The following is a 14708-nucleotide window of genomic DNA, read 5'->3' as shown; positions in this document are numbered from 1 at the left end:
ACACTCTTCCATGTCCCCACTGACTTCCATGTCCCTATCACCTGCCATGCCCCCATTGACTTTCACATCCCCATCTCTTCCATGTCCCCATCACCTGCCATGTCCCCATTGCCTTCCATGTCCCCATCACCCCTCACATCCCCGGGCTGACACACTGCCCTGTTCCCTGGGCTCTAATGAAGGAAGGCGAGCATTTTGCAGGCAGTATCATGGGGTGGGAAACACCATTAGGGTGACTGGGAGGACACGGAGGGACACAGCGGGGCACAGAGCTGCCATACCCGGCACGTCCCTCCTTAGGGCAGCACCGCCCCGTTCCTTCACAAAGATGGCGGCGGCGGTTACCGGGGGGGTGCAGCACTTCCTTCCCGGTGCCGTCGGTCCGGAAGCGGTTCGGTTCCTTGTCGCCATGCGTCCGGCCGTGCTGCTGTGGCTGCTGCTGCCGGGGCTGGCGGCGCTGGAGCCGCTGAGCGTTGGGTTGGCTATTGGAGTGGCCTCTGCTCTCACCGGTTATCTGTCCCATCCCAGCTTTTATTGCAGCTACGTGGAGTGCTGCCCCAGCGCCGGACACCGCCTGAATGCCACCGGTACCGGGGGGAGGAGGGAGGGGAGGGTGGTGGGTCTGTGGGTCTATGGGTCTATCAGTCTGTGGGTCTATCGGTCTATGGGGCTGTGGGTCTGTGGGTCTATGGGTCTATCGGTCTGTGGGGCTGTGGGGCTGTGGATCTGTGGGTCTATGGGTCTGTGGGGGTCTGTGGGTCTGTGGGTTTATGGGTCTGTGGATCTGTGGGTCTGTGGGTCTGTGGGGGTCTGTGGATCTGTGGGGGTCTATGGGTCTGTGGGGGTCCATGGGTCTGTGGGTCTATGGGTCTGTGGGGGGTCTGAGGGTCTATGGGTCGGTGCTGACGGCGTTTCCCCTTAGCGCTGCGGGAGCAGCTGGACGGCAGGTTGTTCGGGCAGCACTTGGCCAAGGAGGTGGTGCTGCGGGCGGTGACGGGCTTCAGCAACAACCCCAGCCCCAAGAAACCACTGACACTGTCACTACACGGTTGGGCCGGAACCGGGAAGAACTTCTTGAGCCAGTTGTTGGCCCGGCACGTTCATCCCGCGGGGCTGAGAAGTAAATTCGTGCATCTGTTCCTGGCTACGCTGCACTTCCCGCACCCGCAGCGTGTGCCCATGTACCAGGTGAGAGGGGTCGGGGCTGCAGTCGTAGTTGTGGTTTCGATATGAAAGAGGAAGTATCGACTGAAAGCAAACAGATGAAGTGTTGTAGGCAGAGCTCACCTCCTTTGTATTAAGGAGAAAGAATGAGGAAGTTTGATTTGTGAGCAGGGAAGGAATTCACTTATCAATTCAATGTCGTATCCAAGGGATGGATCGCAGTGTTAATGGTATAAAGGGACACAACCAATGAGGTGGGATTGGGGCAGCTTTGGGGGTCTTTGGACTCCATAGAAGCACCTCCTGGTACACCCTGACCCTCCAGCATTTCTTACCTTGTTTCAGGAGCAATTGCAGAGCTGGATTCGGGGCAATGTCAGCGCCTGTGCACACTCAGTCTTCATATTCGATGAGATGGACAAGATGCACCAGGGCCTCATCGATGCCATCAAGCCCTTCCTGGACTATTACGAGCAGGTCGATGGGGTGTCGTACAGGAATGCCATCTTCATCTTCCTCAGGTCGGTGGCATCTCTTTGAAAACTTAACCTGTATTTATGATGCTAATGATGTTCATGTGGCACTTCATTCACAGTTCAACACAAGAGATATATGAGATCTCATGAGACCAGCCCAGAGCACAGCTTGCATTAGAACTCAGACATTGGGGGAGTCCTTTGGTGCTGTGTATGACTGGGATGGAGTTCAAATCCTCCAGGGCAGCCTGTTTGGTGCCTGTGTTTTGCCTTTGTGGCTAAAGCAGCACTGATAACACCCCCATGTTTGGCTGCTGTTTGCACAGCCTCAAGGATTTCTTTTTATTCCCTGGCTGGGGGGGTGGGCAAAAGGCAACAGTAGGAATGGGCACAGCCAGGAGAACGGAACTGGATTGGCATGGGGAGCGTCACAACCACAGTGTCATGGTCAGCAATAAAAACCGGGGTAGAGAAAGAAGCGGGGGCAGCAGCTTCAAGGTGAGGAGCTGTTTGAGGCTGGCTGGGTGGTGCTTTGCCTGGGAGGGCAGTGATTTGGGCTGACAGGTTCTGTGTCAGTGACTTGATTCCACTTGACCAGCTGAAAAGAGATTCTGCCTCAATTGTGTCTGCTCACTGCTGTGATTTTCTCTCTTATAACAGCAATGCTGGGGGTGACTTAATTAATAAAGCAGCGCTTGACTTCTGGACCAGCGGAAAGCGCAGGGAAGATATTCAGCTGAAAGACCTTGAGCCCATGCTGTCTGTAGGAGTCTTCAATAACAAAAACAGTGAGTCACTTTCCCTTAGGGAATGGGGAATGGCTTTACTTCACAGGGTGTGATCTGCACCTCATCCACCCAACTCTGCTTCTTTATCCCCACCTGCCTCAGTGCCCCATCACCAGCCCCTTTGGTTCTTTCATTCCAATGTCATCCCCCTCCCAGGGATGTTTTCATTACAGAAGCTGCTCATGGGTAGATAAACCTCTTTGTGAATGGAGTCTGCAGAGCCCAAGTGTAGAGAATGTCCTTCCTATGTCTCCTGTATCTTTTTCCTTCCTTCTCAGGTGGACTGTGGCACAGCAGCCTCATCGACAGGAACCTCATTGACTACTTTGTTCCCTTGCTGCCCCTGGAGCACAAGCACGTGAAGATGTGTGTGCGGGCTGAGATGTTGGCACGTGGGCATCAAGTGGACGAGCAGATTGTTCAGGCAGTGGCTGATGAAATGACTTACTTCCCAAAAGAAGCAAGAATCTACTCCGATAAAGGCTGCAAGACTGTACAGGCCAAGCTGGACATCCACGAAGACATTGCAGGAGCCATGGACTGATTCACCCTTCAGCTCCAAAGCATTTTCAGAGCCTTTGGAAACTCGTCTATTTGCACTTGAGCTTTTTGGGTTTGTTATTTTTTTTACTATTGCAGGGAATGTGCTGAAAATCCCAGAGTGAGTGAGTGGTGTGGGAGCTTTTAAGCTTTTATTTTTAACATAAAATCCCACTATTCGTCTCTAAATTGGCTGCTATCCGAATATCACCCCTATTTTTTTAACCTATTAGAAGACTTATGAATGTGTGGTACTGGATACGACTCTCCTGAGTTACTCCTTTAAGGGTTAGGGTTATGAAACCCTTTATTGCCCTTTCCAAAGACCTGCAGCAGAGCTCTTGCAGGCAGTTGTACAGAGATGCTCTGGCTTATGAGACAGTGAATTGATTTACAGTGTGATCACAGCAAGGGCACAGAGCTCGATGCATTGCAGCCAGGAGGTGGTTGTTGGGAGGCTCCACCTTCACATCACACTGATGCTGCTGGGGTTTCTACACGTGAGATTTCAGCTGTTTAGGGGCTGAATGGCTGCGTTATAATTCATGTCTGACTTGTGTCACATCATGTTTCCCCCTGTAGTAATATGGGAAGTTGAGATGAGCTCAGGGAGATGTTACTAAACGGTGGAGAAAGGGGAGGATGGAATTATTGCTCCGCTTCCTTATGGGGAAAAAGAAATGGTGATTTTTATTTTCTATATTTTTTTTCCTTCTAATATTTTTCTAAGGGGGCAAAGTGAATTTGCACAGTGATTCCAGGGTGTCTGCCTTCCTCAGCACAGGGATGGATGGAAAGGGCTGACTTACAGCACAGCAGTTCAGTTCCATTTCTTAGGCAGAGAGAAGTTGCTCTCGAGGACCAGCACATTGTGGGCTTCTGAGCCTGAAGGCTGTGACATCTCCATCGGTCCCTGCAGCTGAGGAGTGGCCGTTCCTCCCCTTGCCCTGCTTACGAGACACTTTTGTGGCTGAAGTTATTTTTAATGGTGTGTTTTTATACTGAACTTTTAAGCAACGAAAATGCAACGTTGGAGAACCACAGAGAAAAGGGAGTGTGGGAAAGGGCTTCAGCCACCACCAACCCCGTTCAACACTGGGTGATGAGTGTGTGTCTAGAATAGCTTTTACCACTGAATGATGAGGAAGGTGGGGAACACTGAACCTTCTACCTGGTCAGGCTGGTGTAGCTTTAACTCCACCATCCACCCATCACCAGTGGATCAATCAGTGCTGCAAGACAGAAGTGCCTCAACATTTCACTGCTTAGTTTTGTTGTATAGGTGTGGGCTGTTTGAAGCACAGCATCGACTCCATCACAGAGGTGATGCCAAACTACAGCTCTCACCGTTCCCGTGCTCATGGAAACGACAGCAGGGGGGTCTTAGCATTAATGCTCAGCTCTCATTTCGAAGCGTCAATTGCCTTTTACAGCTCCACGTGGAGTTTGTCAAATGTTGGCAATCTGGTGGTGCTGATGCAATCTGGAGCCAAATGCTGGCCAGCCATTAACCTTGGGACATTGGACTGCAGCTTTTCCATATGCAATGTTTTGTTTATTAACCCACTTAGTTGTAAGCGTAAACGTTCTCACCACTTTCTGTTACTTCAACACTAACTGTTACCGCCGTTGCTGCAGCTGGAATAAACACCTTCAGTTGTTTCTCTCTCTTGCCTGAATCATTTTGAGCTATAGAAAAGCCGTATTGCGTGCAGCTTTCAACCAGCTGCCCCTGCAGAGCTTTCTGCTGCGCTTCCTTTTGCCTTTATTTCATTGTTGGGTGAGACTTCAAAACAGCTTGTTGATATTAAAGCAGGTTGAGCGGTCCAAGAACACTGTAAGAAATTCAGTGCTGTGGCTCATTAGGTTTGGGTCTAAGAGTCCAGAAAAGCTTTAATTAAAGGCTCTGCTCTACAGTTAAGAGCATCTCCTGCCACGTGTGCAGCCCAGGGTCAAGCAGATGCATCCCCAGGGCCAGGCTGCCTTGTAGTAAGGGATAAAGATAATCTAAGAAAGACAGATAGTAAGAGAAGGATCACTGCATTTTAACCATAAAGTCTCGCTTTACAAGCACAGCATGAGATCTGGGAACTTTCCCTGTAGGAGGTTTAACTGAAGTAGCAGCTGCTTGTGCTGGACTTTGGTAAGAGCAAACACAATTCAGTCTTGGGGACAGCTCAGCTGCTCCCACCGGGTCAAGGCACCGTTTGTGTCAGGCTCGGACCTTTCCCCTAGTTTGACATTTCTCCTGTCTGCTCCCATTTCAGGTGGCACATTAATAAAGAACAGCCCAAAGCTTCTCTCACAGCAAGACAGGGGCTGAAGCTCTGTTTGAAACCACACTTTGAGTGGGCAAGGAGTTGCTGCAGGATCAGAAGGATCCTGCAGAGATCCTCAGAGCTTTGGTTCTGCTCTGAGCATCACTCCTGCATCCTCTGCAGGAAGCTCCCATCCACCCTAAGCCACCCAGGGCTATGATACAATAAACTACTGCTACAGCATCTGCCAAATGCTTCCAATGATGCTGTAGTAGCACACTAAGCAGAATCAAAAGCACATTTAAGGCTGGAAGAGCCTCGGTGCTGCTGGGCTGAGCTGCTTCTGTTGATGAGAAGGCACCAGACAGTAGTAAAAGTTTATCATTTCCATGTCTGCTTTTTTTTCCATTAACTTGTCATTTTCTGTGATCATAAAGCCAAGGAAAGATAAGGAGCTGAGTTCAGAGCATGCGTTTGCTGACCAGTTCTAGGACCGATAAGCTAATGGGCACATTACACAACCCCATAGCAGAGCTGCAGTGTTGAAACCTTAGCAGCTATTCCTCTTTTAATTTCTTCATAGGGAAAACTTGGTGATGCTGCTTCTGATGCTGCATCTCACCTGGCTTCAGCCAGACACGCTGCATGTTCTTTATGAGGAGTCAGGGTAAGAAATGGACATTAGAATGCAATGCAAAGGAGCAGAAGGCAGCTTAGGAACACGTTTCTGGTGGGAAGAATTTATTGTGAATAGAAACTGGAATGCAAAAGGCTGCAGTGCTCACGTTCAGAAAGAAGTCTAACAGGCTGCAGTCACTTCAGGGGATGCATTTCACAGCTTTTCCATATGCATTCGGATCCATCTTCATCCCAAACCTCAAAGGCATAACAGCATCGTGAGAACAGGGAACACCCTGCAAGCTGCCTTCTGAATTCTCCATGCAGGGGAGGAGAAACCTCTTCTCCAGTTCCTGGGTGTAAGATCAGCCTGCACATGTTTCCCATTAAGTCACAGTGTTTCCAGCTCACCAGGCACAGCACACACTGCTCTCCTAGGAAGATCACACCTTGCAGAGCACGTGGCAACAACTCAATCCAGCAAAGAAACAACCCAGAACTGGGACCAGCTGCAGTGATGAGACAGCCAGGGATCTTTCACTCATTTCCTCTCCCTGCTAAATATGAAGTCCTCCTACTGAACACCAGCGACACCAAAGAGTTTCACATCTATAACTCTGACTCAAGGAAAGCCAATTTATATGGCTGTTTTGAGAAAGACATTCTTTCCAATGCTATGCAATACCAATATATACATAGATATTAATTACAGAATCTGCCCTTTCTGCTGGAGCCCAGCTAGCTGAGAAAATCCACATCTCCTGCTTGTAATGCCATCAGAGGAATGTCCCCACACGGGCCCATTGAAGGCTTTCACAAACAGGGATTTCAATCGTGATTCTCTGTATTGCCAAGACACCTCCCACAGGAACCCAAACAACCACAATGTGGTCACATCCCCATCCCACCGTCCATACCAACAGCCCTGGGGTTTTGCTGATCCATGTGGGAGAAGCCTTCAGCCCCATCAGAGCCCTCAGTTCACAGTGCAGCTCTTCCTGGCCTTGCTGGCACAAGGAGGACAAGCCTGGGAGCCGTGATTAGTGACAGAATTAAGATGCAGAGATGCTTCTGCTTCTTTACATACCAGTTACAGCAACGTTCCTTCCATTAAAAAGTGTTTACTAATGAAATGTCTCAGGTTCTCCACTTCATGATCAAGTTAAATTTGCTTCTTTGCAGGTTGCAGCAATAAAGCCTTATAAGTCATAGTAATAATCCAGCTTTGCGTCCACAGTTTTGCATCCTTTATCTGAATAAATCCTTTCCTCTCGGGGGAAGTAGGTCATCTCATCTGCTACTCTGTTTAAAATGTCTTCATCCACAGCATAACCACGGGATTCCACCTCAACCCTGACACACATTTTCACATGTTTGTATTCCAGAGGCAGGAAGGGAACAAAGTAGTCGATGAGATTCCTATCAATCAAGGTGCTGTGCCAAAATCCACCTACGAAAGGAAAGAGAAAGGCTTTGTTACTGCTCCTCACGTTGAACACAGGGGGGTGAATGTTACATCTCCTGCAACACACCTGGAGGGATCCGCCTGTGTTTCTTAGGGCCCTACAGAGCACAAGTCAATCTAAAATTAAGCCTATTCTCACACTTCTGCATTGTCTCAGACACACAAACATGGTCTGCTGGATCCCTTCTGAGTGACTGCATTTAATCCCTGCTCCCCACATGCTGCTCTCACAGCCTCACCTCTCTCACTTAGAGAAGATCCGATATTTTTCTGTTATCAGCTCTCACACAACATCTTGTCCAGCTCCTTTTTCCCCCAGATCTTGCACCCAGCCTCATTTCTTTTATTTGCTTTCTCTTTACCATATTAGTACATCAATAAACACACAGCACAGAACTCCCCTAATCCAAACGTAACCCACAGCCATCAAACAAGCTGCACACAGGTGTCCTCAGCTCTAAGGCATCACAAGAGCTCTCCCATTGGCCACACATTGCACGGTGGCTCCAGAGCCCAAAAACTGGAGACCACGTAAAGCAGAAACCTCTTCCATGAAATACACTGTGTGCACTGATGGCTGACTATCATTTATATGGGACTCTGACTGTGTCAAAGCTCAATTTCAGCTCTACTCACTATTTCTGTTATTGAAGACAGACACAGACAGCGCGTTCTGCATGTCTGTGAGCTGAATATCTTCCCTCGCCTTCCCATTCCTCCAGAAATCAAGTGCCACCTCTGTTATCTTTTCAGCTCCCGCGTTGCTAAAAAAGAGGAAAACAAAGGTTGTAACTGAAGGTAGTTTTAAAAGGACAGCAAAGTGCACAGGACAGCAAACCCAATGAGGTGCTCCTTACCTGAGGAATATGAAGATGGCTTGTCTGTACGACACCCCATCCAGAAGCTCATAATAGTCCAGAAATGGTTTGATGGCATCAATGAGTCCCGCGTGCATTTTGTCCATTTCATCAAATATGAAAATTGACCTGGGACAGATGCTCACGTTTCCTCGAATCCATGATTGCAATTGGTCCTGGGTGGCATAAAAACAGGAGCAGCTGAAAGGGTTTGCATTGAAAAGGCAGAAAACAGGACACCCAGAGACAGGATGAGATGGGCCTGAACTCCCAAGAGAAAGATATTCCTGAAACTACATTGAAAAGGAAAGGACACATCAGGACAAAGGATGAGCACCAGGAGGAACAGCAACACAGAGCAGAGCCTTGTGGAGCACTGAGTGCTTTAGGCAGCACTTTGGTCCAAGCATCCCCCAGCATCACAACTGCTCTGTTGGACTCACTGAGATCCCACCTGTAGCCATTGGAACAGGCAGAAGCAGAATTCAGACCTCAGCCTTTAGTTTGAGCCACCCAGAAATTATATGAAGACAACGCTTAAAACAAGGCACATAAAGCAAATTCTGTGCTGTATCATGAAATCCTCTCACTTAAGATCTTTGAGGTCATCTCCTCCCCTTTGCAGCCCACCCAGCAGCGCCGCTGCCCTCCTGCCACCTTTACCTTGTAGAGGTTGATGCTGTGAGCGTGAGGGAAATGCAGCGTAGCCACAAACTGATGCACATAGTTACTCTTCAGCCCCCTCTTATAGATGCTCTCAGCGATGATCTTGCTGACAAAGTTCTTCCCTGTGCCCGTCCAGCCGTGCAGGGACAGAGCCAGCGGCTTCTTGGCCTGGCTGTTGCTGAGGAAGCCCCGCACGGCCCTGACCACCACCTTGCTGACCAGGTGCTGCCCGAACAGCCTTCTGTCCAGGCTCTCCTGTAGGGCTGTAGAGCACATGGGACCGTTAACAGCGAGCAGAACATCAGCGCCATCTCAACCCCATCTCATCCCCCATCCCAGCCCCATCTCAGCCCCATCTCAGCCCCATCCCAGCCCCCATCCCATCCCGGCCCGCACCGTTGGCGACGCGCTGCTCATGGCGCTGGAGGCAGCACTCCCTGAAGTAGCAGTAGAGCCTGGGGTAGGAGATGATGCCGGTAAGGGCCGATGCGGCGGCCCCGGCGATGGCCAGCCCCAGGCTGATGGGCTCCACGGCCCGTGATGGCGGCGCGAGGAGCAGCAGCAGCACAAGCCCCAGCACAGCCCGCCGCCATCCCTGCTGCACCTTCATGGCCGGCACGGCCGCTTCCGGTCCGCCGCTTCCGGCCTGATGTATAACTTCCGCCGCCGCCATCTTGAAGCTGGGCAGAGGCGGGGCTGGGCGCGGCCATGTTGGGCGGAGCCATAGGGTGATAGACATCCAGTAGTGCCAACACCTTCAGTCGAAAAAGGGATCAAACGAGTGATGTGGGCTGTCCACAACTCCATTAAGAACACATCCATTACAGTGCCTTAAAAGACTTTTATTAAGCCCCATCTCTTGCTTTCAGGCTCCTTCACATCACCCCCCTCCAACCTCCTCCCTGCTAACACTGATCTCTGCCCCTTCCCACTCCTGAAGGGCTCCTCCTGCTTTTAAAGGAGATTTGACTTGTTTTTCCTCCATACAGAGGATCTGTAAAGTCAATTTCATCTTCCCACTACAAAAAGTCTAGCCGTGAAAGCTGACGTTATGATAAAATAAGCTTTATGATGGAAAATAAAAGTTATATACAAGATTTTACCAACCAGAGTTCACAAACAGATCGACTACAAGAGCACAAGGAAAGCTCCTCCATTCCTGGGCACTGACACAAGATCCACCTTGAGAGATGGGGAGAACAAGCAGCTCTGCAGAGCCCTCAGCCCACGTCCATCAGTAGCGCCGGTTCATCTTCTTGAACTTCTCATAGTGATAATCATCAGTTGCTTTTTCATTGGGTGGACGTTTGCGATTTGGAGGAGAACCTTGAGAAGGAACAGAGGATCAGCACATTTCCAGTCCTTTCCCTGATGACATTACCTAAACTTGAACCTTATGAACTCCTGTAAAGCCACACAACTGCCGTCCCTTGCTCTATGAAAGGCTGTCCTTCAGTGCTCCTTAACCTCGCTTCCTTTTCCATCCCAGCTTTCAGCACACCCCTATCAGTCAGCTTGGTTAATGCATTCTGGTGGTGACCTTTGCTGCTCCATCTAGAGGTATCACTAAACAATCCTGCATCCAGCTGGTTTCCTATGGGACCTTGCACAACAAGAGAGCTATAACTCTGTATGAGACCCCAACACATTCCAGTACCTTCCCTTAAGACACTTCAGATCAGGAACTTACGCTCAGGTTCTGGCCTTTCTGTATCCCCCACTCTCAGTGGACGGGGCTTTGGCTCTTCTTTATTCCTTCTCACCGGCGCGTTGAGCTCCTCGTGATAAACTGAAGGAAGGAAAACATCAGATAGAGTATTTCAGAGTTGCATTCTTCACACAGATGTTCTTCTATGGCACTTATTATGACTAATCTTCAGGAGAAACAACAGAACCTCACGACAAGTGTTCCAGTAATTGGTTTCTATGGATAGGATACACCATGTTTCAGAGGCACTATTTCATCAGAAGTCACCCAAAAATGCTTAATTTCCTTCAGAACACACAAACCTGACACCAGATCACCCCTGTAGGTGCGGTCAGACATGGTAACAGGCTGCCTTTCCTCCAGATGGTTGTGGTATGGGAGGCTCTCCCGGAAATTAATTCCTATCTCCTGTCTACTAAGATCTATGTTTGCTTGACCACCTGTCTGCTTTGGCAGCCCGCAAAATGGATTCTCTCAATTATAACCCATCATTTATAACCACAGACAAGGCAGACACTTCCAACACACGTTCAAGGCATAACTTAAAGAAAAAGAAAGCTTGAAATTTATGAGGAACTGTCAAATGGGAGTTCAAGAGCAGAAAGTTGGGTCATAAGTAATAAGTCCTTCTCTATGCTGATGGATTGGGGGAAAAAAACCAAAAGAACAGGCAAACCAGATGGGGCCTAAATGCACATCCCAGAGAAAGAAACCAGACAGCTGCTTGTGTTGATACATGGACTAATTTCTCCTGCACAAACTCCATCTCAACTGACTGCTTTCCTCTAGCAGAGGGGCGGGTCATACTGGGGTCAGGACAACCACATGAGACTTACATCTGTTGTGCTGGACATAGTTAACAGCCATGTTTGTGGGAACAAAGGAAGTTTCGCTGTCTTTCTTCTTGTTCTGTTGCTCTGCCAGCAGTTTGGCCTTGGCCTCTTCAGTTGAGATTATGTTCTTTATTTTTGCACTGGAAGAAAAACAAAGAACAGTAGCAGGTAAGTAACAAGTCGTTCAAAACAAATGGATTTGCATGCATTAACAGTGCTCGTATTGTATTTGGTCTAATTTTGGTTAAGAGGCTGCAGTGCTATAGAAATCTGATGCTTAGATGGTTTGTTTACAAGGTAAAAGTGAAGCACACATCCTATTTCAGTGCACAACATACACTGATAAACTGCAGAGAGCTGCTGACTGCAGTAACAAAAATGGAAGTGCCTCTTCCCAGAGGTCATGTTATCATACTGCGCTGGAAACCTACTGCTGTGTTTAATTTAACATGCAGTGCTAAACACCCCACTAATCCAGACTAAGACTTAATCCCATCACAGAGCCAGAAGGGGGGTTGTAGAATGCAGCCACACCAGTGCTCTGCTGATCAGCAGCTTCCAATCACGATGCTCATCCCTGTAATTCAGGCCTTAACTAACAGATCTGTGAACAACATACTCAATTCCCAGGTCCACCTCAGGAATACCACTCAGCATCTGGTTGGACAGCATCTCCTCAGTCTTCTTGGCAGAGGAGACACGGATGTTCTCTGGCAGCTCATACAGAGAGTCCTCAGCGTTCTTCAGCTTCACCTTCTGTTCTTCATTCTCCACAATTCCTTTTCTCTTCTTCAGCTCTGTCTCAATGTATTTCATCCTAAAGAACGATCCACGAGGGAGATGTGGTATTTAGTTCTGTTTTCTGTACCTAATTGCTGAACACAGCTGCACTGCTCTCCCAAAGGCTGAGAGAGAGAAATGAATCCAAAAGCAGTCAGCTAACATCAAGAACATAAAACAAGATATCTGCAGCTCTGATCAAGGTCTCCCAAGCTCTTCCATAACCCATCAAGGAAGGCTGCTGCTGGAATTTAATACCATTGTATTGGCTGGTTGACTGGCACCTCCCAACTCTGTGCATGAAAATGCCTTCTCAAGTCTGGCAGCCAGAAGGTGAAAAAGCAGGTGAGAATCAAGAAGTTGTTATGAGACATTCAGTATCCAAGATAAAACAGAGAAACTGAGAGGACACCCAGCCCAGAGTTCAGCATCACAGACAACACGCAGCTCAACTCACATGTCAGCATCCTCATCCCGCCTGTTGGTTTCAGCTGAGAAGGAAGTTCCCAAGTTCAGATCTTCCTCTTCATTAATCCTAAATGAAAACCACACCGTTGCAGTTGCTTTTTGTTGAACTAATTTGACAAGCTAAGGTAGTAGCAGCCAGTGGAAGTGCAATCTATTACATTCTCCAAAGCAGTACAATTTTTGGTTAATTTATTGCTAGCTGGGACTTCTAGTCCAGGGAAAGACCTTCAGAGCTCATAAGCACCCACCTGTCCTTGCCTCGTTCTTTCAGTTTCTTCATGTCCACCATCCCCCCAGATTTTATCTTAAATGGGTCATCCTGTAATGCAAGATAAAATACAAAACCCTGAGGCTCCCCTTTAGTTTAATGTTAGTCTTCCAAATCTGGATAAAAACGGACAAAAAGCATTAGGCTGCGAGAAGCAGAATCCTACAGCCATCAATTGGATCACACCAACGTTTTCACATCATTACATCTTAGCAATAAAGTGACAAAAGTATCAAGCACTTACCACAAGCGTTGCTTCTTCTTGCAACTTCTCTCCCACAAGCAGAGCTACAGCACTGGTTAGCCATAAAGAAAGAGACAAAAGGAAGGAAATAGAAGGAAACGTGTTACCAACAATGCTGTCTTTCTTTATCCTTCCCTAGATCAAGCAGCAGGTCTCAAACACTTGTATTAATACTAAGCTGCCAGTTTTCCTTGTCCTTCCCTATGGGTAGAGGAACTATCAACGTCTTGGGAAGATGAGAAGTTCAGGCAGAGAGATTTTAGTGCCTTACAGTGAATCAGCAAAGGAACAAAGCTGGTTGTTGGTGCCCATTTCAAGTACTGCATCAGCTCATCAATGACGCTATATGAGAGAGAAGGAAATCAGAGAGAAGGCATAAAAGGGCCCCAGATAAACCTACAGCTCTGCTACGTGAACCGAACAGAAGCAATCTAACTAAATACATCCCATGACCAATTCCAATCTTAGTCTATTTTTTCATAGTTAGGATACAGCACAGACTCTGCAGGCTGGCAGTGCACCTGACTCACCATTCACACCAATGCTTTCCTGCACTCACAGAATCACAGAATGACCCGGGTTGGAAGGGACCTCAAGGATCATGTAGTTCCAACCCCCTGCCTGGCAGGGCCACCAAACATACACCTTTACTAGATCAGGTTGCCCAGGGCCCCGTCCAACCTGGCCTTGAACACCTCCAAGGACGGGGCATCCACAACCTCCCTGGGCAGCCTGTTCCAGGGCCTAACCACTCTCCTAGTGAAGAACTTCCCCCTAACATCCAACCTAAATCTTCCCTCTTTTAACTTAAAACCATTTCCCCGTGTCCTGCTATTGTCAGCCCTTTCCAAGAGTTTACTCCCCTCCTGGGAGTAAGTTCCCTTCAGGTATTGAAAGGCTGCAGTGAGGTCACCTCGCAACCTTCTCTTCTCCAGGCTGAACAAACCCAACTCCCTCAGCCTGTCCTCATAGGGGAGGTGCTCCAGCCCCCTGATCATCTTCCTGTCCCTCCTCTGGACCCTTTCCAAAATCTCCATGTCTTTCTTGTACTGAGGGCTCCACACCTGGACAAACTCACCATTCACACCATCTTCAGGCTTAGACACAAACTCCTCTACCCCCTTTGGCACAGGGAGAACACGGAGCTACTACATAAAGCAGATGGGTGCTATTACATGACAATACCACATAGAACACACCTTCCCATCCCTTACCTCACCCCATTGGGTCTCTTCCTCAGGCTCTGCACTTCTTTGGCTTCCTCGAGCTTTAACCTGGAGAAAGAAACCCAAACCGCTGCCTTCAGTACTCAGTTCCTATTAATTCACTTAATTAATTCCTGCAGTTAACACCAAATCTACGCTGGTTTTGCACATCAATACCTGAACCACAAGGCTCCTGCGTTTCCCTCAGCTGAGGGAGGCACACAGCACAGAGCACACAGCCCCCATCCCCTGCGCTCACCTGACCTCCTCAGCCAGCTGCTCATCCTCCTCATCCTCCTCGCTCTCCTCCCTCCGCCGTCTGAACGCCCTGGCAGCCATTTTTCACCCCCCTCCCTCCTCTATCTCTTCT

At 48.6% G+C, this 14708-nt stretch overlaps 3 protein-coding genes across 3 annotated transcripts; 1 reads left to right on the top strand and 2 right to left on the bottom strand.

The window, feature by feature from the left end:
• The first annotated feature begins 379 nt into the window (after positions 1 to 379).
• TOR1B (torsin family 1 member B) lies at positions 380 to 4634 on the top strand. The gene is made up of 5 exons (XM_015879192.3): positions 380 to 587; positions 923 to 1188; positions 1510 to 1685; positions 2301 to 2428; positions 2707 to 4634. The coding sequence occupies exons 1-5, from the start codon at positions 410 to 412 to the stop codon at positions 2970 to 2972; spliced, it is 1014 nt and encodes a 337-aa protein (XP_015734678.2). The 5' UTR covers positions 380 to 409; the 3' UTR covers positions 2973 to 4634.
• Positions 4635 to 5950: 1316 nt separating this feature from the next.
• On the bottom strand, positions 5951 to 9466 carry TOR1A (torsin family 1 member A). Its single transcript, XM_015879191.3, has 5 exons — positions 9229 to 9466; positions 8830 to 9095; positions 8167 to 8342; positions 7946 to 8073; positions 5951 to 7294 (listed from the first exon to the last, which is right to left on the bottom strand). Exons 1-5 carry the CDS (start codon positions 9440 to 9442, stop codon positions 7044 to 7046), a joined length of 1035 nt encoding a protein of 344 aa, XP_015734677.2. The 5' UTR covers positions 9443 to 9466; the 3' UTR covers positions 5951 to 7043.
• A 187-nt stretch (positions 9467 to 9653) lies between these two features.
• On the bottom strand, positions 9654 to 14699 carry C21H9orf78 (chromosome 21 C9orf78 homolog). The gene is made up of 9 exons (XM_015879195.3): positions 14598 to 14699; positions 14348 to 14407; positions 13134 to 13185; positions 12870 to 12940; positions 12611 to 12688; positions 11993 to 12190; positions 11377 to 11513; positions 10523 to 10621; positions 9654 to 10158 (listed from the first exon to the last, which is right to left on the bottom strand). Exons 1-9 carry the CDS (start codon positions 14675 to 14677, stop codon positions 10067 to 10069), a joined length of 867 nt encoding a protein of 288 aa, XP_015734681.1. The 5' UTR covers positions 14678 to 14699; the 3' UTR covers positions 9654 to 10066.
• Between the last annotated feature and the right edge of the window lie 9 nt (positions 14700 to 14708).

Source organism: Coturnix japonica, chromosome 21, assembly GCF_054131305.1.
Source record: "Coturnix japonica strain WE chromosome 21, WE-NBRP24, whole genome shotgun sequence".
NCBI classification, from domain to species: domain Eukaryota; kingdom Metazoa; phylum Chordata; class Aves; order Galliformes; family Phasianidae; genus Coturnix; species Coturnix japonica.
The sequence above is the reverse complement of the archived record's forward strand: the minus strand, read 5'-3'. Positions and strand labels throughout refer to the sequence as shown.